The sequence below is a fragment of the Mixophyes fleayi genome, chromosome 6 (assembly GCF_038048845.1).
Source record: "Mixophyes fleayi isolate aMixFle1 chromosome 6, aMixFle1.hap1, whole genome shotgun sequence".
Taxonomy (NCBI): Eukaryota; Metazoa; Chordata; class Amphibia; order Anura; family Limnodynastidae; genus Mixophyes; species Mixophyes fleayi.
Window position 1 is genome coordinate 131,164,827 of NC_134407.1, and position 26,416 is coordinate 131,191,242.

The 26,416-nt window shown below is 38.6% G+C and overlaps 1 protein-coding gene across 4 annotated transcripts in view; it reads right to left on the reverse strand.

The window, feature by feature from the left end:
* Positions 1-248: 248 nt before the first annotated feature.
* The window catches only part of NCOA3 (nuclear receptor coactivator 3), a 77,830-nt gene continuing 51,662 nt past the window's right edge, over positions 249-26,416 (reverse strand). For 3 of the 4 annotated variants that reach the window (XM_075176433.1, XM_075176434.1, XM_075176432.1), the window contains 17 exons: positions 23,328-23,516; positions 20,212-20,313; positions 18,389-18,529; positions 17,984-18,131; positions 17,015-17,406; positions 15,868-16,748; positions 15,256-15,391; positions 10,748-10,936; positions 10,282-10,515; positions 8,866-8,992; positions 8,544-8,715; positions 8,081-8,383; positions 6,962-7,066; positions 6,297-6,519; positions 5,893-6,058; positions 5,135-5,273; positions 249-3,561 (listed from right to left, as the gene is read on the reverse strand). In XM_075176433.1, the coding sequence (XP_075032534.1) occupies positions 3,550-3,561; positions 5,135-5,273; positions 5,893-6,058; positions 6,297-6,519; positions 6,962-7,066; positions 8,081-8,383; positions 8,544-8,715; positions 8,866-8,992; positions 10,282-10,515; positions 10,748-10,936; positions 15,256-15,391; positions 15,868-16,748; positions 17,015-17,406; positions 17,984-18,131; positions 18,389-18,529; positions 20,212-20,313; positions 23,328-23,516 (3,659 nt within the window). In that variant the 3' untranslated portion in view covers positions 249-3,549. The remainder of the gene's footprint in view (positions 3,562-5,134; positions 5,274-5,892; positions 6,059-6,296; positions 6,520-6,961; positions 7,067-8,080; positions 8,384-8,543; positions 8,716-8,865; positions 8,993-10,281; positions 10,516-10,747; positions 10,937-15,255; positions 15,392-15,867; positions 16,749-17,014; positions 17,407-17,983; positions 18,132-18,388; positions 18,530-20,211; positions 20,314-23,327; positions 23,517-26,416) is intronic. The other variant, XM_075176436.1, reaches the window with a different exon arrangement.

The following is a 26,416-nucleotide window of genomic DNA, read 5'->3' on the forward strand; positions in this document are numbered from 1 at the left end:
GATGTGATTTCTGAAGCTATTAGTTTTTTCCAGCCATTGCCTATTTGAGTTATACATTCTTACAGCATTGCCATTACCTGTAAGGAAAAAGAGGAAAATTTGTTTTCAATAAGAGTTGTGACAAACAGAGCTAATATATAGAATATCATCCTTAATTACACAAAATCATTAACCTTTTATTAATCCACTGTTAACATAAAAACACTAAAAAAATAAAAATAAAAACAAAAAGGTATTCTCAGACTGAAAACCAGACACTAAGCCTTTTATTTCACACCAATTTGTAAAATATACAATTTTACAGAATATTACATATAATAAACAAGCTCATTCTTGTGTTGCACATAAGTATCTGAAGACACCTTGACTGGCACAAAGTTACCTCTACAGTTAGCAATTCTGTAAAGACACATTTTCAACAGTTTCCTTGCCAGAGGCACAACGCCCCAGCGGCCGCTCTTGTGGTACAAATGGGGGCTGAGTCCGTAGGGAAGGCACGGGAGGAACGCAGAAATTATTGCTTGATAGACAAACGCTCCCCCAGACAAATACCAGGTGGGAGAAGAATTCAACTAAAACATCCACAGAAATGCGCCACATAAAGCACTTATGAAGATTCTACAAAGCGCATATGGAATTCAGTAAAGGAAGACTATGTACGCTTCACACAGAATTGCCTAAACAGACAAAATGACGGCAGATTGTCACAAAACTAGCATCAAGTCCAATTCTATTTCAAAGGAATTTGAGAAAACATTGCCGGTGAGGAAATTTGGTGTTATGATTAAACCTTGGGAGTGTGGGCAGGGGGACAAGGAATGTTTCAGTACTGAAGTCTGGAAGAAAAAGGTATTCCACAATGGAATCTCACCAGAGGAGCAGCAATCTTCTAGGGGTGATGATTTTGGCCAGCAGCACGGTACAGAAGTACTGATAGAAATGGCAGTCACTCAGGCCCGAAGACTGGTTTTACATGTGAATGACTGCAAAATTAAGTATTTTCCAAACAGAACACAATGCATATTGCATCACAGCACAACTGTACATCAAACAGCCATTTACTTGGAAAACCAATCAGCATCCTACTGACAGTGTATATTTTTTGGAATAGGCAGATCTAGATTGGTGATTATTTGTACTAAGAAGCAAGGACACGTTCATTCAGTAGGGGGCAGCAGTACATAAATTAGAACAGTGACTTTCTGTTAAATACACCCTTTGAATAGTAACACATACTTGGATGGAGATAGTATAGAGTACATATGATTCCACATTGCTCATAAACTCCAGTTATTTCTGGTGATTCCCATATTGTATGTAACCAGGTAATGTTTTTTGTTTTTTTTTTACTTATTGCTTTCTGTATATTGTGCAAGTCTTCATTCACATTTATACGTCTAAAGGGCACGTGTATATCAGACATGTTTGCATGAGTAGGACTCCATACAATAAATGAATAGCAAAACGTGTTAACTTATGGAAGGAAAAAATGCATCAGGTTTTCAAAAGATAATCGTGCCTGCAACGTACGTTTGTGCCCTGTTCAATTACACATAAATCTGGTGGTGCACAGGAGAAGGTGGTGGAAACCACAACATGCAATGTTTACTTTCATTTTCTAAACATAAAAATGCCAAAACGTCTTGGTTGCTAAAGGATACAGCACATTTTTACGTGTGCCAGGTTTCCTAAATGTGTTTGGTTTTTATAGATTCTAATGCACTATTGGTTGGTTTTCAGACATTAATAAAGTGCATAGATGTGAACTAAGTTTCACTAGACCGAAAAAGTTAATCCAATAAGAAGAGTTTAATAGCGACATTCAAAGCTATATGTTTTAACACCATGAGAATGGATTGTGGACAGGTGAGTGGGATGGAGGGTCATTGACAATGGAAGAGGAGAAGAAAGAGGACAAAGGATATTTCAAAGAAAGCATTACCCACCCAGAGGCATTGCACCAATGTTTGATATTATGTGGTGGACCCTCTTATTACTGGTTTTCAAGCTTCTAGGAAAAGTACTGTGTTAAAGATGCCAGACACAGCTGCCTGGAGAGCTGGTGATAGCAGTCTGGCAACAGCAATTTCAGTACACATAGTGCAGAGCACAGCAAGAGGAAACATTTTCCAATATATGAAATGGGAAATTCAAAGCCATTATTATGTGTTTTTGCTAGAAGAAATCAATTAGGTGCACTGTTACCTTTCTGTCCTGATAAGAGTGTGACATTGCTTTTATTAAGCCAACAAAGCAGGAACCCTGTCCTATCATGACTTTTCTTACTGGATCAACACGAGATGTATCTGTACGTCTCTAAAAAGCTTGTAAAAGAGTATAACAGACACTATGTAGGTGTCTCTGTAACAAGAAAATATTTTGGAAATAACTATAACCAAACTATAAGTGTACATTTGGAGGACACAAATAAAACACACAACTATGAACATGTAATGAAGCAGAATATTTGTATGTACCACACAAAACACATAAATATTGCTATAATCATACGTCAGATCGAACACTTCTAGCTTGCATTAATTTATCCCCAAATTTAGTGAACTATACAGGGAATCTATTTTTCAGAACAAAACATTCTCAGACAACCTGTGAAGTTCATTTAGGCCTTGGAGCCAAAAAAGAACTTCTCCAGTTCTTAAAGACACCTCAATTGTCCTCTCTGTCCTGCAATAGTTCCGCAATAGAAATGAGGCGTTCTAAACCCATGGCAGTCACAGGGTTAAATACACAGCTTTAGAAGCTCTCAGAAGAACAAACAAATTACTGACCTAGAAAAAGTCATATACAATAATAAGGTATCTTAAAGATATTATATGTACAAAATGTTTACACAATAGAAAGCAGGTGTTGGGGGGGGAAATTTGGGTAGGAGAGGGGGCCTGATGAGCAGAAATCCGGTCACGCTGTTTATACATGGCAGGGATCCTCTGGGGGGTGGGGGAACTATTGCAATCTCAAAATTAGACAATGAAAATGTAAAGTCATGGAGTTTTCAACATTCATAAAGTGCAAGTCTACTGCACACCAAAATCAACACATTCTTTCTTCTAAACTGTATCAGAGCCAAACATCAAAGTTTTATATGAATACTACTCTGAAAACAAATAAAAAAAAACAAAACAAGCAGACTTTACTCTGAAAGTTTCAGGTAAAAATGTTTCAGGTGCTTTGGGATAAAGAAATAAAGTTTCAGAACTTCAGTAAATAACCGGCCAGAACAGCTTTTATATCAAAATGTTATCAACCAATTCACATCTTTTGTCTCCAAGCACTAAAACAAGTAGTGTCCATTGCTTTGTCCAGTGAATTATCCAGCAGACCCACTGCTTTTGCTGCCAAAAGTCCAGGCCTTTGATTTGGATGACTTCTTCTGGAACAGGAGGTAAAAAAGCGGACGTCCTTGGTAAGGCCAAAGCAAGCCAGAACTTGCTGCAGAAATATATATATATATATATATTTATAGTACTTTTTCCACTATAGTGCATCTCTAGTTCAAACGCAGGTTTTCATTATGATAATAGGGCGATGTCAGCAATATTTCTGCCAGATAAAAAAAAAAACAAATTAAACAAACTATGAACAAAACAGAATTTACTTAGATTATTGTTGCTAAATTTTGTCATTTCCTCTTAAAACATCCTGCAAGTAAGGAGAGTTTGGCCTTTACAAACGTTGATTTGTGTAAGCCCTTTTGATTACAATGATTGTTTAATGAAAATAAAATTCGCTCTACACTAATGTATTTTCAATTTACCAGCAACAGCTAATTAAATTTACTTAAATTACACTGATGGTTGCTCAACTCAAGGAAAAACATTTGTATCAAGAGAAAAGTACATTTCTATTCAATCTCTTCAGAGTGAACATTCCCTGCTAATTGCTAGATTTCTTCTTTGTTTAAAAAAAATAAATAAAATAATAGGAAGAGAAAAACAAATAGTAATGTATTAATGTATGTTCAATTCTATCAAAATAATGTTACAACTTGAACAACAGCAAAATATTATAACAGAGCTGTGAGAAACATGAAAAAGATCAGATTAGATTACATTGGCTGGTCTGAAGAAATTGTTACTTTGCTTTCCGAAGCTGGACAGACATGGAGCAAGAATAATCAACTCTGCAGACATGGAGATCCACAGTGCATTACAACTGTGCTGGGGGGTCTGTTCCTTCATTTACAGTCTAGATTTATTGCAGCTAAGTATCGCTAAACTGTAGTTTTCAGATTGGGTAGTTGACCATCCGATACCTATATTGGATACTATGCTATTGCCTTAGGACTAATAAGCATTTGGACTTAACACCCTACACTTTGGGGCTTTCAATGGTTATTAGTTATTTCTTAGGTATGATGTATAACATGTCTTTTGTGCATAGATGTCTATACGAGTTGCTATTAAAAAAAAATTCAGGTTTTATTATGAAATGTCAGTAACTCGGAAATTCAACTGGCCTTGTTACTTGAAAAAGAAACCGACCTGCGCACTATTACTATTATTATGGAAACAGTGCGCGTAAATACCCTTGTTACGGTAGTTTTAACGCCGGCTTTTTGCTCGCTGCTCCCTGAGCTGCGAGCAGAAGGCTGGGTTAATATTACCGCAATACCAGTAATATGTTTAACGCGGTGGTACTTCCGGGGGAAGTAGTGTTATTAATCATTTTAAATAATGTATACAATTTGTCAGCATTCATAATTATAATAATTATTCATTTTTCATATCAAACAGGTTTCAGTACCCGATACTTTGAGAGCTGAAAAGCAGATAGGCATCATTTAATAATTAATTTGTCCACTAAAGCCCAATATTTTATTATTAATTTTTATTATACATCTGACTATATTACAACCTATACTACAATATAACCTACATTTCATGCATTAATTGCTTCCAGTACAATAGAAGCCTATAAAAACATGTGCAAAGCTCATGCAAGTTTTCATGTATTCTAACCATGTGCGCGAGTCTTTACAAGTCAAAAAGTTATTTGCAATCAGATGATTAACAGTCAAATATGTTCCATGTTGTAAAGGTGTACATCCGTGTATGAAAAGTTCATTGCTTGTACTACTGGAAAAACCTGAACAATTGTACAATATCTAAGTCACCTGGTCAGGTCCCATCGGCATCCCAGACATAGGCAAGGTGTTCATAGCCATTTGACCCATGTGGCTTCCATTACTATTTATGTGCATCATATTGTATGTGCCGGGGTTGCCCTGGTGGTTATACTGCTGCGGGAATGAGCTGCAACAAAACAGAATACAACCATTTATAACCTCTAGTCCTATTCTGCTATACACTAGAATGTAAAACATGAAGAGTAAGAAGCTTGGTTCATGTGTTAGCCAGACCATAAGCATTCACAAAACACAAGGATTAGTTTTGAAATGCACAGATCCACAAGACTAGTACTACACATAAATGATAGTGGCTGGTATGAATCTACAGGCATTGTCCGAGCGTTGTTACAGGAAATCAATGTTGTATGGTCTAGCTATTGTAATGCAGTCTCTCTACAAGGTTTGGACCCGCAAACCTTGGAACATGTTTTAGTCTTTAATTTCACATATATTTGTTTCAAATATTTAGACTCGTTTACAAAGTGGATGTTTTTTTTTTCTTTCTTTTTTTAATGTATATCAATAAAATTGTTATTTAAATAATTGATCACCTTGAGTGCCCTCTATCGGAATATGCTGTTTCTTTGGTTTTAAGTATTGTGAAGTGGTCACAAGGGTGAAAGGAACTGGATAAAATAATTTCATATCCAGTATTTCAATCAGTTAAAATAATAGGGTTTTCTGAAATCTGCTTGTTGTAGCTGCATCCGTGTGTGTCTGAGACTGAACAGGAAGAACCTTACCTGGGCCGCGCCATGTTCCCTGACGGCCAGCCCTTTATGTCCTGTGACTGGTACATTTGTGTGGTCTGAGGGTGAGGGTTTTGAGAGGGAGCCATTCGAGATGGCATCATAGCATTAGGGGGGCTTGAAACCCTTCCGAACGTGGGGTCAGCCTGCTGGTTTATTCCTTGAAAAAAAAACAAAAAATAAAACCACATTATATTTCATTCACTTTTATTGCAGCCTAATAGAATAGTACTGTATGAAGTCAGGGCTATAAATGCGAGGGAGAATCAGGTGTTGAAAGCTGGACTCCTCGTGGGCATTGTTGACATTACACCAAATATGAAGTTCAAAAATGGCAAGACAAAATATTCCTACATATTTGATTGTCTCAGAGTCTAGTTCGGGGCTGTCAGACTTACCATAGTTAGGTGGGTATGAGAATTGTTGCGGCGGAGCTTGAGGCATGGGAGGGCCACCAAGGGAGTTCTCCATACTGGGTGAAGCTGTCACATTGGGCGGAGGACTGAACGTCTGTGACTGTCCCTGCTGCTGGATGATCATTGCCATTCTCTGTTGGCGGATATGGTGACTGATCAGCTCTCGGTTCCGTTGAGCGACCATTTGAGCGTTCAGAAATCCCTGCTACAATAAATTGTGTGACTGCATAGTTTCCATAAATAAGCACATCACATTAACACACAATTTATCATATTAAAATCCTTCCTTTTCTGTACATTTGCATGCGATAAGAATAAGTACAAAGTTTAAGATCACAACACGCAGACAGTCATAGCATCGGCATTGTTAGCACACAGATGTCTTTCCCCTTTTATTCCAGGCACTGCCTGCAATGTATCCGTGCATCTGTCAGCTGATGAAACCTCACATCATAAACACAACGCCTTCCAGCCACACTCCATTGTTCTAGGCCACATACAGTCTTTGGGTCAGCAAATTGGGATTATTAGGAGACAAGCATAATGTCTCGTAATTTGCCATTTAAAGATATTACTTCTTCAAGATCATAGAAAATCAGATAGCACAAAAGCAGGAATAAAGTAGAGTCTGAAAGTCAGAAAATTACCTGTGATGTTACTGGTGTCTGCATGACTGGCCGCATAACCCCAGCTCCACCAGCGTTCATACTCTCCACCTTCATCTCAAGTGCTTGTCGGCTTTGGTTCAAAAACTGTCAGGAGTAAGTGGGGAGAGGGAATAATTATTTCTATATGACCATATAAGCTTCTATCACAATTCTAATCTCTACAAGACCTCACTTCATAGATTATTATGAGGGCCAGGGTTCATGAAGGCCTAAGGCCTTAACTATCACTCAACGTTTTTTAATTTGTGTTTTTTTTGCACGGCATGTGTACATGGCCTTTAAAACTAACTGGACTCAGTATGGGAGCTCCAGTTAGAAATTGCTGCTTGTATTTTATTACATTTGTAGTGTTCACCAATATATATATATATATATATATATATATATATATATATATATATATATATATATATATATATATATATATATATATATATATATATATATATATATATATATATATAAATATATAAATTACCCCTATAGCCATCCACAAACAACAGAAAATTACACATTTAAAAAGGACACATCACTAAGGGCACACTCAGATTCTTTGTCTATTTTATGGTTTAAAACCCCTAAAACTATGACCATTTAAAAAGAAAAAACCCAATACCATAACAAATAGTTATTGTGGTTTTGTGGTTTAATCAGCACATAGCAAAAAATGTGGCTTGTCACAAAGCTACCTCAAATATTTGATTTGCTAAATTATGGTTAGCACTAGGAAACAGACCACTTTACAGACAGTATATACAGTTCATAGACCGTTTTACACTATCCTTCTGTGCTAACTATGAGGGCACAAAGGGTAGAATTGAAAACGTTAAAACTGCACTCATGACATGTTATGGAACAATTTTTACCCTACAAGTAACCATTGCAGGACTATAGCAAACAGAAAGGTTTGACATCTACAGGATGAACTGAATGGGATGGGTTAGGAGACACCAGTAAATGTCTAAATGGAACAGGAATGAAGAGAAAGACGATACTAGTACAGGAGTAAATAACATACATTCAAGACCTGATAATCTACTAGAAAAAAAGTAGCTGAACATAAATCAGAAATCATCACAATGGGGTTGGGGCTCTTACCTGCTGACTCTGCAGCCTTTGCTGTAGTTGCATTCTCAGCTGTTTGGGGATATTTGTCCGGGGTCTCATGAGATTGGCCCTTGGGTGCATTCCTTGCAGTGGGAAATTGCCTTGCTGCTGGCCTATCTGCCCCATCATAGAATTAAAAGGAGCATGTTGCCCTTGCATGGTACTGAAACCCCCTGCTTGCATTGCAGACCCCTGCCCTGGGTAGGGCTGCCCATACATTGGGGGCTTCTGATCAATCAGTACAGGAGAATCTTGTGACTGGAAGGTGTCTGGTTGGGGTTCTAGAGCCTGGCCCTGGATAAAGAGGAAGAAAACAAACAAACAAAAAAAATAATTAAAAAAAATAAAAATAATCAGGTTCTCCAATGTGTACTTCCACACAACAGATACATATATCATCTTGTTCCATTTCAAGGTCTCTTCTGATGTACTACATAATCTAGAGAACACCCACCTGATTGACAAGCTCAGGGATTCCCAGAGCCCGATCTATTTCTTCCAGCCCTGTAGGGTCTGTGCTGCTCAGGAGAGTATGGAGCTGGTCCAGCAGAGCTATCTCATCAGTCTGTCCCTCCACGGTTGATGGAGGACAAAGAAGATCATCTAAAGTACTCCGACCAAGCTGCCTAAGAGACAGAATGCATACAGCCATAGTGGAAATTAACACACAACTGTACAATCTATACAAATGTTTTAATATACAATGCAGAGCTGTGAATTCATTGACTTGTACTAAATTGTTTCTGATGTTATTTCTGCCAGTCATCTCATCCCACCTGTTCTGAGATCCAGATGGTCTCTGATCCATTGACATCATACTGTCTGGCCAAGATCCAGTGTGGTTAGACGGTGCTTGTTGTCCATAAGGATTGGACCCCATTCCCATTGCCATTTCATTGGGTCCTAGTAAAACATTTATATTGAATGTGAAATATATGGCAAGGAAAAAACATCAAATGTTAGGGTGACTAAATTATTCCAGTTACCAATACTACAATATCCATATATTACAAAAAAAACAACAAAAAACCACAACATTTTTCCCATATACATATATGCAAGTTTCCATACTGTGACAGGAATTAAGATGTGTTGTATTTTGACCTCACTTATGGTCCTTAGTTAGCAGCTATTGAGGCTCTGAATGGCTCCCTGCTTTGCATAGAAAACTGCTTGCCCCATGATCAAAACTTTATTTCAAGTAGATTTCAATTGATTATTGTAAAAAGCTCAAAGAACATTTATATGTATATCAGTTAACACTACCTTTTCTAGATTTGTATTGCTTTATTTACACAGGTTTTATGACAGTTTACAATCTAGTACTCAGTGTCTGGAACACATGGCAACTAAAGGAGAGCTCTTTCAAACTTAAAACGTGTGTGTTGTAAATCTCCAAAAAAGCAAACAAACATACATTTTGCCATCACATAAATCGTTGAAATGATCTCGCTGGATTCAGCCACTGGAGAGCAGTGAGATTAGCCATTCACTTCAATGAACAATGCATTTCAATGGGTGTAGAATACCCATAGAAATATACTGTTGATAGAAAGGAATGGTAAAATGCTTCTCTAAAAAAAGATGATATACTATAGCACCAGTTGCTACCAGGACATGCTAGGATTGTGGAACTATAAACACAAACCTGTCTCATCAGCCAGGGCACACAACGAAACAGTTTGACAACAATATATAATTGCTTTGCCACTAATGCCATTCTTTTGATGGGGCTGAAGGTCAGTACCTGCTCAGTAATTACAAGCAGCTGGCATGTAAAAATTGCTTATGATTAGCTGAAAGTTTGGTATTCAGTTTTATAGGCAACGCATTTCAATACCCAGTCACTAGATATTAAAATAAAATAGATTTTTAATAGTCTGGCGAACGACTTAATTTATGAAGATGTTAGGCAATTTTAACTTTTGAACAAATTCTCCCATTGATAGACCCAAAATGTCAAATAGCTCATGTTCAGTCACAGTACAAGAACTTTTCCACATAGATTTGTGAATGTTTTTAAAAACTATTTTATATAGAGGAGTTTGTATTTTAGGTAAAACTCTTAAAAGTCTCAGAGTCTGATATAGCAAATAACAGAACGGTTGTTCTTGTCCCACATGCCACTCCCAAAATTGGAATTGCCCAATTACAGACAAAAAGAACCAAGTGTATACCAGGACAGAACATACTCATTGGAATCATCTGTTGCTGCAGCACTGGCCGGTTCCCTGGGATACTGTTGGATCGAGCCGGAAGCCCCGGCATGTTTCCGCTCATTGTCGGCCTTTGCATGGGTGTGTTATATTCCTGCCCCTGTCTCCCCGCTGGTCCTGTGCTACAAGACTCCATCCGGTTGACAGCTGTGCCCTGCATTCCCCACTCTCCCGACGGGTGCTGGCTCATACTCCTGTTGGAACTGTTTCCTGCAAAGGGCAGAAGAGTACAGGCAGGTAATTATCATTCCAGGAAACTATAAAACTAATTCCCAGAAATTATAAAAATTTTCAGAGCTGAAACAATGAAAGTAATTGAGCTGCCAACCAGTGCTAGTTATATGTACAGGTCTCTGAAGCAGAATCAATGACAGACTAGGAAAGAAGTAAAAACATGCTTAAGACCAAATTAATTAAAGGCGGCGACGTAGACAACACATACCCAGCAGTCCAAAACTGTCTTGTGCTTCCATAATTCTTGGACTTCCCATCATGCTCTGCTTTTGCATCATTGTAAAGTTACTAACACTTCTCACTGGTGGAGTGGAGTTTCCCGGCATAGTGCTATCCAAAGACATTGCCCGGTTAAAAGGAGGTCGGTTCATTTGCGCAGTCTGCGGACTCCTCATGCCTGGAAAAAACAAAATCCAGTTACTTTGTTAAGGCCGAACACAAGAATACCAACACAGGTAACCAGCAAAGCCTCATATGCAGGACATTACCTCAGACCCAAATAGAAAATCTGGTATCTGGCAAGATGTGTGGCAAAAAGGCTTTATTCTTACCATCCCTAATAACTGATCATTAAATAGGTTTTGTACAAGGCTGTCATTCGGTCAGGGGCATCCATACTGCAATTGCATCAACTGCAGCATCTTCTGGGGCATCCGAATTCTTCCAACATACCCCTAAGCCTTGACACCCACCAGGCTTTTGCTATGATTTCTTGGTCCTTTATGTACGCCAGGAGAGGTGAGGCTTCTGAAAAGGCTTCATTGCCACAATCCAGTACTTCTATAATAAAACTTTTATTTCTCCGATAGCTTTAGTTGGAAGTCTTCTGGAGACGAGGTGGACTAGACAAGGATGTCCAATGTCACCTTTGCCATTTAATTTACTGTTTAATCCTATGCTATGAGTCATACAAAAGTGGCCACTACTGAAGGGCATGCAGATATGGTACAGGGTCTTATCAAGATCACCTCTTTCACTGACAATATTTTATTATATATATCCTAATTGGAATACTTCTTGCTTCCTTTGATGCCAAGGATTGGAGAATTTGGGCCGGTGTAAGGATTTCAGGTAAAAAAGTTAAAAAGTCGACAGGTCTATCTAAGGAAAGGCCTATAACTAGACCCTGTGTGCTTTTAAACTTCCATTAAACTAGGCAGGCAAATCAATATCTTATTTAGAAATCTAACAACCAAAAATTTGACCACTCTATAAACTTAAATTTGATAAGGTCATTCAGAATATACAAAAATAACTGGTGGCTGGGAACACCTTAATCTCTCTTATCTAGGCAGAGTTAATCTCCTGAAGATCCTTCATGAAATTACTATACCCTTAATAAACATTGCTCTTACAAAATAAAATAAAAAAATGAAAATGAAAACTCATCAATTACCTCTTCCGTATCTTTATACGGAAATAAAAAATGCCCCACATATTAATTTCATTAAGATTAATTGGTTGTTCTAGGCAACAGTGCCACTTTTTCAAACCCGCAGTTTAGCAAATCTAGCCCTTAAACTTTAATCAGAAAAATTTGGCAAATCTTGAATTCCAAAATGGTATGGCGGCTCATTCGTTCACTGCATGGAAGGTGGAGCTCTTACGTTCAGTCTGTCAATTATTAGATAAAATGTCCAAAAAAAAATCACTTCAATATACCCACTCAAGTGAGTTATCCACATTTTTAGGCCCTTTTGGCTTAACCTTTATGTAGGCCTAACACTATGCTAAAAGCATACTTCCCTCCTTTTTTCTGAGAGACTGGGACAATCGCCTTGATTTTTAACATCTCACCTCCCTCAAAAGAGGGCAATCTCTTTACATTATAACTACTTGAGACATGACTTCTAACTAGAGATGCTCACTGACCCCCGTGTTTTGGATCTAGATTACCGTCGTGTTTTGGTTTTGCCAAACCACCCTTGCGTGTTTTGGTTTTGTTTTGCAATTTTGTTTAAAAATCAATGTTTTTGGAAATAAAATAACCTAATTTAGTGCTCCACCTGTTTCTTGGATAAGTAAGGTAATTCTAAAGCTAATAAATTAGGAAGAAAACAGTTTAATCCCTGGTAGGCCATCCCTAATTCTCCACACAAACCTGGTTGTCTTCCTCTTCATCTCTGCCTATTGGCAATGCAGCCATCGTCTTTGGGTGTATATAACACCCTCCACTTGTAGTTGAATAGAAAAAAAGCAGCCTACATAGACTGTGGAGTTAGAAAGTAAAAATAAATGTACCAAGGTAGTTTGGTATCTGTCTGCATCAGACCCCCTCTCCACTAGGAGTAAAATAGTAAACTATTCAGCCGTTATAGAGTCTAGAATTTAAATAGAAATTGAGAAAGCCAATTTGGTATCTGTCTGCATCATAATCATCAACATCATCATTAGTGCCCTCGTCACCTACACAAATCTCCCCCTCATCCTCTTCTAATTCAAAAGTGGCATCCTCAATTGGTGTATCACCGACTACACTCGGGCTAAAAAGGCACACATCAGCAGAACTGCTGAAAGGAACCTTCTTTATGGGTACACTGTCACTAACAGAATGCTCACGATTAGACATAACACTGGTGGATGGACTCTACCCAGGGATTGGTGTCATTTCTGATTCAGAGCATACATTATCCTCTAATGCCTTACTGTTTTCTTGTAGACTCCAAATTACTTGGTTTTGCTTTGTCACGAGTGTCCGTACAAGAAAAAGGCTCAGTAACATTTTTTGATCTGCCACTAATAGAGAAAGGCGAAGGCCTCTTTCTTTCTTTGCCACTGCGGGTGTAGAATGGCATGTTGGCAATTTTTTTTTTTTTTTTTATCGGCACTTAAATTTTTCTCAGTTACACTTCTTTTGCGCTTCAACACAGTAAATTTTTTTGGGTGTGTGTTTTTTTGACTGTAGTTTGACATCGCCTTTCCCAGATGACGTACTGGGAACACTACCATCAGGACTGGTGACAAAACCTGGTTGCTGATTCTGCTCATATGTGGACTGCTTTGAATCCATTATGAGCCAAACGCACTTGTAGTGCTAAAAATTATTTTTCAGATTGCTGACAAACAGGACTTTTTACAGCCAGAAATATTAATGCAAAAGAAGCAGTGCCAAATATTGAGAGAAAAAAAAAAAAGACTCCTCTATCCTCCTCTCTTCTCTATCAATTGTTATCAGATTTGTTATCAGAATTATATTCTATCCCTGCTCTAATCAGCCTCGGACTACACCCTGCTCTCTCCCTCTGTCAAATGGCGATGGATTGCTGTGGAGGCAGGTATTTATAATTTTCAAATATCGCGAGAACCGAGCCCCGACGACGTCACAACAATGACGTTCGGCCTCGATTTGGAATCCGAGCTGGCGGGAGAGTACCGAGCCTGCTCGGCTCGGTACTCGTATAGGCAAGGTTCGGGCGGGGTCGGTTCTCGGGGAACCGAGCACGCCCATCTCTACTTCTAACCACTGAGTGAGGCCAGATTGAATGGTGGTGTGGTCTGATATTTTCCCCAGTTAAATATTATTTATTATAATTACTAATACTAATTATTAATACTAATTAAAACCCTTCGTGCATCTATTAAACTGCTCCCTGCCTCCACATATGTGGAAATGTTCCTCAACATTTTTCAGAGGTTGCTTTTCACCTTATCATAGTTTTATTTTTTATTATGGATCTGTCTGAGGACTCTGGCTGTCCCAAATGTGGAGGGTCCTAAGCTGATCTTCGCCATTGATCTTGGGCCTGTTCCATCATACAGGTCTTCTGGATCCACGTGTGGCTATTTTCTATGGTGGAGCTGGTAAGTTATCTGCCATTTACAGCCAAATGGGCCATCTTGTGCATGAACACAAAATGTTAAGCAGAAAATGCACCCTCCAAATGTGGATCAAGAGTTCTCCCCACACCCACACTTGATCTTTTTAAGGACAAGTTGTTTAGTTGTTTTCATTACGCAAATGGACTGGTTGGAGGCAGCCCTTCAGAAAGAAAAATGCACTTAAAATTATTTGATTCCTGGGAAAACTACAACAGTATGTTGGCACTCCCAAAGCTTTTCCTTCAGGGAAGATTTCGCCAGACTATTTGGTATGAAATAAGAGTATACATGCAGGACATTTCAATTTACCTGCGCCTCAAAAAACACGCATTCTGGTGGGAACTGCTCCCTTGTGCTTTGATGTGAATTGTACTCTCCACTGTTACAGCCGATACAAAATGTTTATAAGGAATCTGGTTCTAGTTTACAACTTAAGTATTCTGTCTACTTATGGCCACATACATTTAGGACACTGAAACAATTCTAGAAATTACCATGCGTCTTATCTGGAGAAAACGATTATTATTTTTCCATGAAATTTCCGTTTTTTGTTTGTACTTGTCTGAACCTTTATTAATCTAAATAAAAAGAAATCTGATGATCTCTAAAACTTGGGATTCAAATCGCTTTATAAAACTGGACTTTAGGGGAAGTCGGAGCACTTTAATCTATGGCTCTGTAGAGGTCTATACATCATTGGTTGCTGCCAATACATTTGATAAGCAGACATTTCTGTATGAAATGATTCTTAAATATTTCTGGCTTGTAGCAAGAACATTTACAGCAACATGGAAAAAAGAATCACTGGAAATAAAGAACTTTATATTTACCAACTATTTGTAAAATTCCTTTAAATAAAGTAAACAGGGGAAAAAGAATAAAGAAAACCAGCCATACCTATAGGGGGATTGTCCTGGAACACTGGCTGTTTGGCTCCCATGTTTCCTGTATTTGAACTCATGGAATTCGTATAAAAGTCAGAGCCTGCGAGGTCACCAAGAATCGCATCTAAGTGATCTAAATCTCCTGCCACCTGAAACAATAGTAAAACATTAAACTGTTATCGATCCCCAAGATTATTTCAGCAGTCAGAAAGTGCTACTTCGCTCGCACTCCAGTTTAAAGTTCCCTGAACATTAATGAATGGGGTTGTAACAATATAAAGGTTACTGTATATTCTAAAAGGACAACTGTCACTCAATCTGATCTCACATCTAGTCTTTGTATCATTTTACTATATGGCATTACAAATGTATACAGCTTTGTAAGTGTTTATTACAACTATGTAACAGCTAGAAACAGATTTAAATAATAAAATAGAGAAGTATATTGAAGTTGGATGTAATGAAGCAGGAGATTCAAGACAGAAGGAGAGAGGTGACACAAAAGCAGACCTTGAAGATGTGCACTGATTAACTACTTATTTTAATTAGAACCGATTTCCGGTTGCTAGAAAGGTTTACATCTTATTTATGTGCTAGCTGAAATCATGACGAAATCAATCAGTACCTCCTCAGAAGGCTCAGTCTTTATTTTTATATCTTTGTCCTGGCTGGATGTGGGAACAGCAGAGCTGCTGCATTGGCCTAGTTTATTGTCCATGGGTTCCACTTTAGGCTTTACATCCTTAGACAGCTGATCTTTTGCCTCATCTTTGTCAAGCAAGTATCTGAGTAGCGCATTGTTCTCTTTCTTTTTAGGACTTAGCTGTTCCTGTTTCACTGTTGCTTCCACGCAAGGTGCAGAGCTGACTGAATCCTGAAAATTGTCTTTGCCTGTGGCTTCTGCTGTGATTTTGGCAACCTCAGCAGGAGAGTTACCATTCTGCAACAGTTTATGAAGAATGCGGTGCTTCTCCTGAAGCATGGACCCATGGAGATTGGATGTGGAGCTCACTCCTGCAGAGGTTGAAGACGACACTCCTGAAGGACTCGTAACACTGGTGGATGAATCTTTACAGGAGGAGTCCATTGTGGAGTTGGTCATTGTACTGTGACCACGATCCTCTGTAGAACAGGTCAGTAACTGGAGGAGTTTCTTGTGCCCTTTACTTTCAGCTTGTGCTCTTTGACTATCTGAGCCTTCAATGAGGTTTTCTTTAACGTCCTTCTCACCAAGGTGTTCTCTCCCACTGGACTGGCAGACAGAACTTTCCACTTGCCCTTGTTCACAAAATAACCCAGATGGGCTCTTACAGTCCTGGTTTCCCATTTTACTTTGCTGAGACATGTTCATGTTAGAAGCATTCTCAGCTTTCTGTCCAGGCGAGGACAAAGACGACAGAAGAGAGCTTCCAACTCCTTCACTTATTGCATGAAGGGCACTGAGTGAGCTGCTGGAGAAACTTCCTCCACCGGCGTTCCCAGAAGACCCCATCGGAGAATTCATCCCTGGATATTATAACACAATGGTAGCTTAGAAGTCAATATTTTATTAAACATTTTTCACAAGATGTTCTAAGAAACAAAACTAGAACTTACTGATTATCACAGATTAAACTAAGCACCCCACCATCAAATTTAAGATCCAGGTCAATTTCATGCAGAACTGTAGTTGTCAAAACATTATATTCACAGGGGTTGGGCATGCTCTCAAAATATATTATATAGTGTTTTCATTTATGTGACAGTTCTACAGATTTATTTTATGGAAATACCTGGAATTGGAGAGAACTGACTAGATCCCATCTTGGGGCTCCCTCTGTTCCTAGGAGACACCATTAGGTTGGGTTGGTTGCTGCTCATGCCGGGACTCCCATGTGGGGGGCTGCTGATATTAAGTCCGTAGTTATTGTTGTTGTTCTGATACGGTGACTGCTGCATCCCTGGAGCTTGGGAAGCAGGCCCCATGTTTCCAGTACAGCCGTATCTCATGCCAGACATAGCGGTGGTATTGTTGCCTTCTCCCATGCCATAGTTCCTGTTCTGGGGTGGCATGGATTGTGCAGATGAGACATTCATGGCATTGCCAGAATTGGGATTTGAAGGTAAAGGTGGACGAACACCTTGTGCCATAGTATTGGGATTTGGCCTGTAACCATTCTGTTCCCTGAAAAAGCATCAACAGCAATCTATTCAGTTATCGGATGTACAGGAATGCAACGCTGCATTTACTGTCATCTAACCACTGTTATAGTAGTATATAAAAAAAAAAAAAAAGTTAACAGAAATGGACAACTCAACAGTACAACCGGGAACGTGCTTCATGATGTGGACTGAACCGAATTTTGAAAGAGAAACTGCAGGGGTAATTTACTTTCAGCTGCAATAATTTACACTTGTATCTAACAAATATGCCTAGAAAACAGATGGCGCCAACTCCTGTGTGATGACTCCAGTATCATGAATCTAGTACTGTACTTTCCAATGAGTTTCAGGCCTGAACAAAAGGGAATTTAATATAATTAACAACAACTAGGGGTTATTCTCCCAATCCCAGTTATCACAAATGCTAAAAATCTGTGCCAAAATTTGGGGACTTAATAAAAAGTTAATAAAAATGAGATACATGGTTTTTCAAAAATAACACGCATAAACACGCACACAGATAGTGAACGCTATTGTAATAGGCAACAACCCAATAAAATGCCAATAGAATGAATTTTGTTTCATTGACTTGAAATTACCTCTGTAGGAAGTGAGTTGACACAAAACCATGAGGGTCATTTGTGACAGGATTTCGGAATAATTTGCTCTTAGTCTGTGCCGTCACCATAGTGCCATCTGCCAGAGAGAACCTGTACAGCGGTGTCTCCGAGTGACCGTGGACATATGCTGCGAGGACAAGACCACAGAAAACAGACAGTTAAACAATAATATAGGGATACATTTACTATAATTTAAAGAACTATGTTAATTGCTATGATCAGGAAACACTAAGCTTTTTACCTCATTTACTGCTGTAATGTTTAAGTTTCCTAATTGAAATCACAAACCAATTTCTGTTATATAGTTACAACAATCATTTTTAAGAAGAAACATGTTTTAGTAGAGACACAATAAATATACACATTTGTATACATGGGCCTTACCTTCCTGATAGTGACGTTTGTACGTCCATGGCTGCCCATCGCTATGACAAAGAAACCTCTGGATACATCTGCGGATCGTGTCTTCAAACCCTGGCCTCATGGAATTGCGCAAGGAATTGGGATCAATATTCACCACTTTGCCTGTTAGAACAGATAAAACGCTGAGGTCACCGCTCCAATAACTTGTTAGTCAACTCAGTAATAGGCCGTGATCAATCTTGGGCATTAAAGACGCATTGGACGTTATTGAAAAGCGAAATCATATGCTAAGGTGACAAAAACAAAAAGGTAACCCAAGGCAAACTGTTATAGAGAGATAAAGCCATTCAATAATGCTACTATTTTAGAAAATAATTACGGCCAATGTGTTTATCGTTTCATAGCAGCCTTCCTACACATACTGGCCCATATTTTGCTCACATTTCCACTTAATAAGCATGTCCAGTTTTTATTTTTTTATTGCCACCAGTATATTATTAGTATAATTCTGGTATATCACAATAATAAACAAATGACTAGTTAAAGGGTCTGTAACCCCAAACATTGTATAGGTGAATGTATATGCTAGATACGGTTTGTCCACAGCCCCAATAATATCCTCATCATGGGACATGCCAAGGTGTAAATCCGGCTCTGTTCAGGCACAATGAATAGAGCACAAAGGACCCCATGCAGGAGTCAGACAGTGCCCACGAACATACCAATAAAGTCAATGACAGAACGTATTTATGAGTAATCAAAATGTACACAATCAAATCTGATCTAATTCTTTACAGGTGAAACAGATAAACTGGATGGTCAAACCTGTATGTGTGTAATCACCACAAATCAGTGATGTTTAGAGTTCTTTTAATAAAGAGGCTCAATCTGCACCAAAATGTGCCAAAGTGAGAAATGAGAGAGGGTAAAGGTGTAGAAGAGGAGATTCCCATGGTAAGGAAAGAAAGCCATTTTCTAGGATGTGTCTGCAATAACAATGTATGAGAAGTCTTAATAGCGTATATTTCCAATTGGACAATCATCTGCACAAATGAAAGTCAGATATCTGACTGGAATAGAATGGACAGGATGAAATATACACATGTTTGTAGCCACCTGTAATTGAAACAGGCAATTTCCACATGAGCGAATAATTAAACCTCTAGCACTGGACTTCATTTGGTCACAGCAAGCCACATATCTGGTTGCTCAGCATTGTGATCAAACCACTATGTCCGACTGTAAGGGCAACTGTAGTAAAATGGCTCTGCCGTGATAGAAGTCCTATACCAGATTTCTGATAAGCTCCTCAAAGTTCTACATGTTTGTCAGTTGGCAAACGTTTTTTAGGATGCAACCAGCTATGTTTTTGTTTTCTGTTTGTTTATTGCATTACTGTGAATTTAAAGGACACGTAACATTCAGCGACACTTTCAACTTCTCTCCATATTGACTTTTTGACCTAACCGATAAGTAGCAGGGATTTTTAGGATTCAAACACAGAAATTGTGGGATTTGGTGTATAAGCATTGGTAACCATTACAGCTCCATCATGGGATTAGAGAGATTTCTGTGCTTCACTCATTGAAGTCATGGCTGATTCCATCCCTCTTAGGTTTCAATACTGTCCTGATGAGACAGCAAACATCCAGGAAGCCAAGTATGAAATAATCAGCTACATCGAGTCTATGCACATTGGTTATACACCAGGGTCGGGGGAGGGCTACGTTTAACCTTTTAAAATAATGTATGCAGTTATTAAAGAGATTCCTACCATGGGAACTATATAATAGACACCGATCAATACTTCCCTCACACTGGTATATGCAGCCCAGAGATCTCACCTGAGAGGTCATGTCTTGTGATAAAGCTCTCTGGGTTTGATGAGAATACTCTCTCTACATTTGTGATACGCCTTGCCACGCAGATCATGCAGGACTGAAGATCTGGTAAAACAGAAATTTTTCATTTTTATTTTTTTTTACATCTGAAATGTATCATTAAAAAAGCATGTCCACAAACGAGGGTGAAACTTCACACATTTAGGGGGAATTCAATTGGCTGTGTTACTCGCGACAGCAACACGGCCCACACACTTACCGTTAGTACGGTAATTGTAACACCGATTTCTACTTGCGGCTCAGAGCTGCGAGCAAAAATCAGAGATAAAACCACTGTGCCAACGGTAAAAGTGGGCCGGCCCCCTTAGAGTTCATTACCATGTATCCCAGTTGCAGACATTATAGACAGTCGTGGTTAAAAATATTGGCAGGCTTTTCAATTTCGCCTAAATATGAGGTGAAATTAACAGTATTTGGTCTCCACTTTTTTTTTTTTTTTATCTGTTAATATATAAAACCTTTGTCTTTGTATATCCTTTTAAAATCAGAAATTTTAAAAAAATGGCATTACCAAAATTAATATTTGGTATTACGTTTGTTCAATAAGACTTTAATGAAATGATTCCTATATCCATAGATAAGCTTCCTGCACCTCTACTGGAAGTTTGATCCACTCTTCTTGTGCAAACTATTCCAGTTCTCCCATATTTGAAGGGGTCCTTCTCCCAACTGTTGTTTTTGAATCTCTCCACAAGTGGTCCATGGAATTTAGATTTGGACTCATTGCTAGCTACTCTTCAAAAAGTACAAGACTCTGGATTGGTCTGAAGTGTATTTGGGGTGATTATCCTGCTGAAAGAATCATGACTTTCCATGGATATCAAGCAGACACTGGGTTCAACATTACATTCCAAAATGGCCTTGAAAGCTGCAGATTTCATGATGTCATGCACATGTTCCAAATACCTATTGCCAGATGCAGTACAGCAACCCCAAAACATCACCAAATTTCCTCCATGTTTCACTGTAGGGGAGGTGTTTTTTTTTTTTTTTAATTCTGCTCTCTGTAAACATAGGAATGACATGCTTTACCAAAAAGCTCTAATTTGGTCTCATCTGTCCACAAGACAATTTCCCAAAATGGATTTGGCTTGTTCTGGTGTGTTTTGGCAAACTCCAATCAGATTTTCTTACGCCGCTCTCTCAACAGTGGGGCCCTACTAGGGATCCTGCCATAATATCACCTGTGGCATGGGGGAGCAACAAATGGGTTAAACCTCAGCACTAAAGAATTAAAGATGTATTAAAGGGTATATTTATTAATTTAAAATGTAAATATTTAATGTATGGGCACTGTGGTGCTGGTTAATAACCGGCACACAGCGCCAGAAAGGGCCAAGTCCCTACGCTGGGAGTATAAATGTATGAATTTTCATACATTGATATCTAATGCAATAGCCTTGTGTATATAGGAAATGTATTTCTGAGGCATATGCCCAGGGAAGGAAATGTGTATTCTGTGAATGTCTGGAGACAGGTGGACTCATTAATTAGACCCATTCATGTGAAGTGACTAATACGTCTGTTTAGCCTATATACACACACACACACACACACAGGGCCGCTGCCTTTCTGTCTGGGATGACTGCATCTCAGATCCTGTTTAAATAATGCAAATCAGCAAGTTAGGGTATAACAGAGTGCAAATATTGTTAATTTTGCATTGCTTGTAAATCCATGTTTAGGGAAACATATTGTATCCCGATACTAAAAATAACTCAGACGTGATGGAGCCAGCTAGGGTCAGAGGGCGGTGTTACCCACCTGCTGAGGGGTTTCAGAATGTGTATAATGTATGTTTATTGTTACATCTGATCACCGATACCTTCAACCAGTGTGAACTGTCTTTATCAAGGCACTTGAGCGAATTAATATCACTTGCTTCAAGACCTGCTTGACAACTTCTTCCCTGCTGTAATTTCCTGTGACCTACAGATTACACCCAAACCCAATCCATTTCTGGCTGCTCTGAGGTTTAGACCGCTCTACCCGTTACCCAGCAGCTCTGGCCATTGTGATAGGCCAGGGGGGAACCATCCACAGCAACCCTTATCTAGAGGAAGAGGTCAGGGATACCAGCCCAGGTACACAAGCAAGGGGGTACACTAGCAGCGACAGTTACCCAGAAAGAACGCTGTTCTGGATGTCGTCAAGGAGTCCAATTGTGGCAGCAGCTTAAGCCCTCCTACTGAGGTTAGAAGGCGCATTTGGGATAAAAAAAAATGAACGGTGGCAAAGTAACCCCAGCCGGTTCCACCAACAGACAGGGTGGTATAGGCGGTCTGTCCTGTAACACCACCTTTCACTGGGTTGTCAACTGATGGAGAGATTTATAAACGTACCTTGCATCTGATGGTCAGTTTGAATCTGTTGCAGTTGATAGAGGTGCTTTCACCACCATTAAGACAATCATGCACAGCAATCTTCAACCAAGAGGTTGACTACAGTGTCTTGGGCCTTAAACTTCCGAACATTATGTATGGTGGAAACAGGAACATCAAGGTCTCTGGAGATTGATTTGTTGCTTTGAAATTATCCATATTTGGTTACAATAATCTGTCTGGCAACTTCAGACAATTCTCTGGCTTCCTTTCTTTTATCTGTGCTCACTGCAGAACTCACAGCGACAACAAACAGGAGAAGGAGTCCTTTTTTCTAGCACCTGCTACTTACCACAGGTGAGTTCAGTTACAAATTGAAGGAGAATCACCTGCAACAAATTTAAGGATTTCTAACTACTTCTAAAATGTTAACAATTTTGTCTGGCCCTAGTAAGACTTTCTGTGTGGAATAATATAACTTGGTACATTTTTCTGCTTTTTGTGGTTTATTCCACTGCAAATCAAACCGAATACATTTGTGCATACCAAAATATTTTTCCTCAACAATACTCTGGAATTATTAGAAAAAAAACCCTGCAAGGCTGACAATATTTTTCCCCACGACCAAATAGTAAAAGCACATTGTTTTGCCTCACAGTCACTTTACCTTGGTGTTTAACGACACAGTAATACAACAAGGGATACAAGCATATTTCGATAAACACATGACCCACTGACCTTCTCCCTCTTCCATCATGGCCCTTGGCTGAGAAAGTGCGAAGCATTGCATAGTCTCGTATCTTGGCCTGGGATCTATGTTGCCATTCCCATCTTCTAGGTGATCGTGCAGAGTCTTGACCAGCATGCGGCAGTTGAATGTGTGACTTTTCTGTCGGGGGGTTTCATTGGACCAGGGGACCCCATTAACTTCAAACAAAGAATAGTTACAAAAGAATAGCTAGTTACAGTCACACAATATTGTATATTATTCAAATGTGCTTATCTGACTATTTCTGCCATATAAAAACAAAAGTAATGTACTCATTACCACCTTTCCCAATTGCTGTGGTATAGAGCAGATAATGTACAGAAGAAAAGGTGTGTGGACCCTAAAAAACAATGAAATAATGCTCATGGACAATGATATTACAGGTCTGTATATGGTTTCTGGGAAGAAAGTACAGTGAGGATTCCAACAATGATAAATAAATAGTTCCAACAGCATAACGCTGGCCACTGAGCCGTGAACTGTAGTACACGTCGCTGCTCAAAAGAGAAAGTACACCTCATTTCTTCAGCAAGACTCATCTTCTATACATATAACCATATGGGCATACATCACTCTGAATACAGCCTATTTTATATCCACCAGTAGGCACTGCAGTATTGCTTGGCAATGTGAAATATGTACCAGTAGGAAAAATCAAATTGGCAGCAGAAAGAAAAAAAAGAAATAAGAATAAATAAAAAAAAAATCATACCATCAGTGCGCTTGTTTTACTCAAAAAAAGAAAGTCATTAAATGAAAGTGTTTATAGAATAATGTATCTCTTGTATGAACGTACATCATCAATTTACTAACATTTTTCTCCATTTATACCCCTCAAAGCATATTGGGGATAAGGGGCAAGTTAGAGCACTGCCCTCCCTCTACTATATAACCTGGCAGCTCTCGTGCCATCTTCAGTTTACAGTTAGGTTAGATTGGACAGTATACAGACCGGTCACTGTGTACAGGACACAAAAATATATTCTGACAGCTGGAGTCTGCTCTAGTTGAACGGCTAATGTTCCTCCTAATAATCCCAACTCAACCTACTAAAAAGTAAAGGAAAATGCCCAACCAACTGCAGCAAGAGCAAATAGATGACTTATGTTTTAAAAGGGTGGGGAGCATCCATTGAGACACCCAGTGTGTGTGCTCACAAACCCCTCAATCAGAACTGTATATATTAACAGGGACCTTGCAATGTGCCTTTAGTTATCAATTATAGCGGGCTGCCTGCACATCTAGCAAAAAATGATGCACCGCAGCTATAATTAAAGCCAGGTCACGAGTTTAAATGCTAAATGCTTGTTTAAAAGAAAAAAAGGCTAATTTCTGTAGACAAAGTATTATATTAAGTTGTTTCAGCAATATAATATTTGGGCCAACACTTTATAGTACAATTTTGTTCAGCAACCCCTTTAAAAAAAAATGTGTGTACAGCAAATGTTACCAAACTGCTGTCTCTGTGCCCTAGTTGTCAGGGGAAAAAGTGTCCAGAGTAATTACAAGAAAAAAAAAAAAAAAAGGAACTCAATAGCTCTCAAACTAAAAGTAATCTTCTCTTAAGTGGCTATTTGACGGACACATAGTTGGGATAGGTCACCCAAAACAGAAGGAATGCTGACGGAGAAGGCAACCCAGAAAAAGCCTTAGCCTCTGAAGTAGCAAATTTCACTTGAGTGATAATACTGTGTCTGTATGGCTATTTAGCCACCTTTACACATTTGTTCCAAAAAGGAGACGTACGCAAAATCCCAGGAGAATCATTGTTGTCTACATGGAATGAGACATAAGGCCAGATGAAATGAAGACACCTAGAGCACAGATGAAAAGAGACTTTCACATTTTTTTGCTACACTGTTGAATATTTACGTATAATAACAAACATAACAGAAATAATAGAGATTTGGAACAGAGGGTTCTCAATCAGCTTCTTTATGCCCAGCTGGAGGAGAAAACACAGCTCCCGGTAACATTTCTCATTTATCCCGCTACTTGAAAAAGGCCTAATCACTTACTGTGGTTTATGTGGAAGTTTTATTCTCGCTGTGATCAGACTGACCACGGCTCTAAAACTGGATATACTTATGATTAATGCTGCGGCTTCCATTTAATACCAAAGGATTTTTTCTTATTATATGAAACACATTTATTAAAGGAAATCCGGTTACTACATTGCAATTGCCTGACTGCACGGACTTAAAAGAAGGGATTGGAGAGGTTCACTCCGGTCTCCTATTCAGCTATGAATATAAATTTCCAGCCTCAAATAACATCAATGCTATGATCACTATGCTTATTTGTATTAATATGACGTTATAATAGGTACACATATAAGAAGCATATTGATTACAGACATTGTCAATACTAACAGTGATTGGTTAACTTGGTGTAATTTGTATTTATTAATGTTTTTATTTATTGCAAACAATTAATATACATGTTACATTTGTAATAAATTTGCATTTTAACAATTCAGCCTTTTATTTTATTAATTTCTATTCTTCTTTTCAACATTTTTAATGTGTTCTTTGTACTCCGCTATAAATATCAGTATACTAATACTGAGTCAGGAAACTGCCGTGGAGTATCAAAAACAAATGGTCTCCACAAGATATTGGGAGAAGATTTTGGACAAAGGTGGGAAAGCTGTATTTTTCCAGAATTGGGTTAGAGCCAATCTGGTGGCGATTAAGATAAACCCATTACATATCTGTTATGTGGTTGTAGTTCCGTGGGATAGCAATGTAAAAGGACCAGTTCAAATAATAGGCGTAGGGGAGGGAGGGGGAATCTTGTGTTCGTAAGACTGAAAATAAATTCAAAGACCTTTTCCTACTCCAAAATATATATATATTAGACTTCCAACCTCACCACAGCTTCTGTAACAGAATTTGGAGACATTTGGCCACATTTTGTGAAGCTCATCAGGGGTATGATATAATCTATAAACAATTTTAACAAGCAGCATCTGAGTGATTTATGCATTTGGACATTTTGAATATATCCTGGAAACTTTTGTCCCAATCCTCACTTGTTATGGGTACTTGTAAATTGG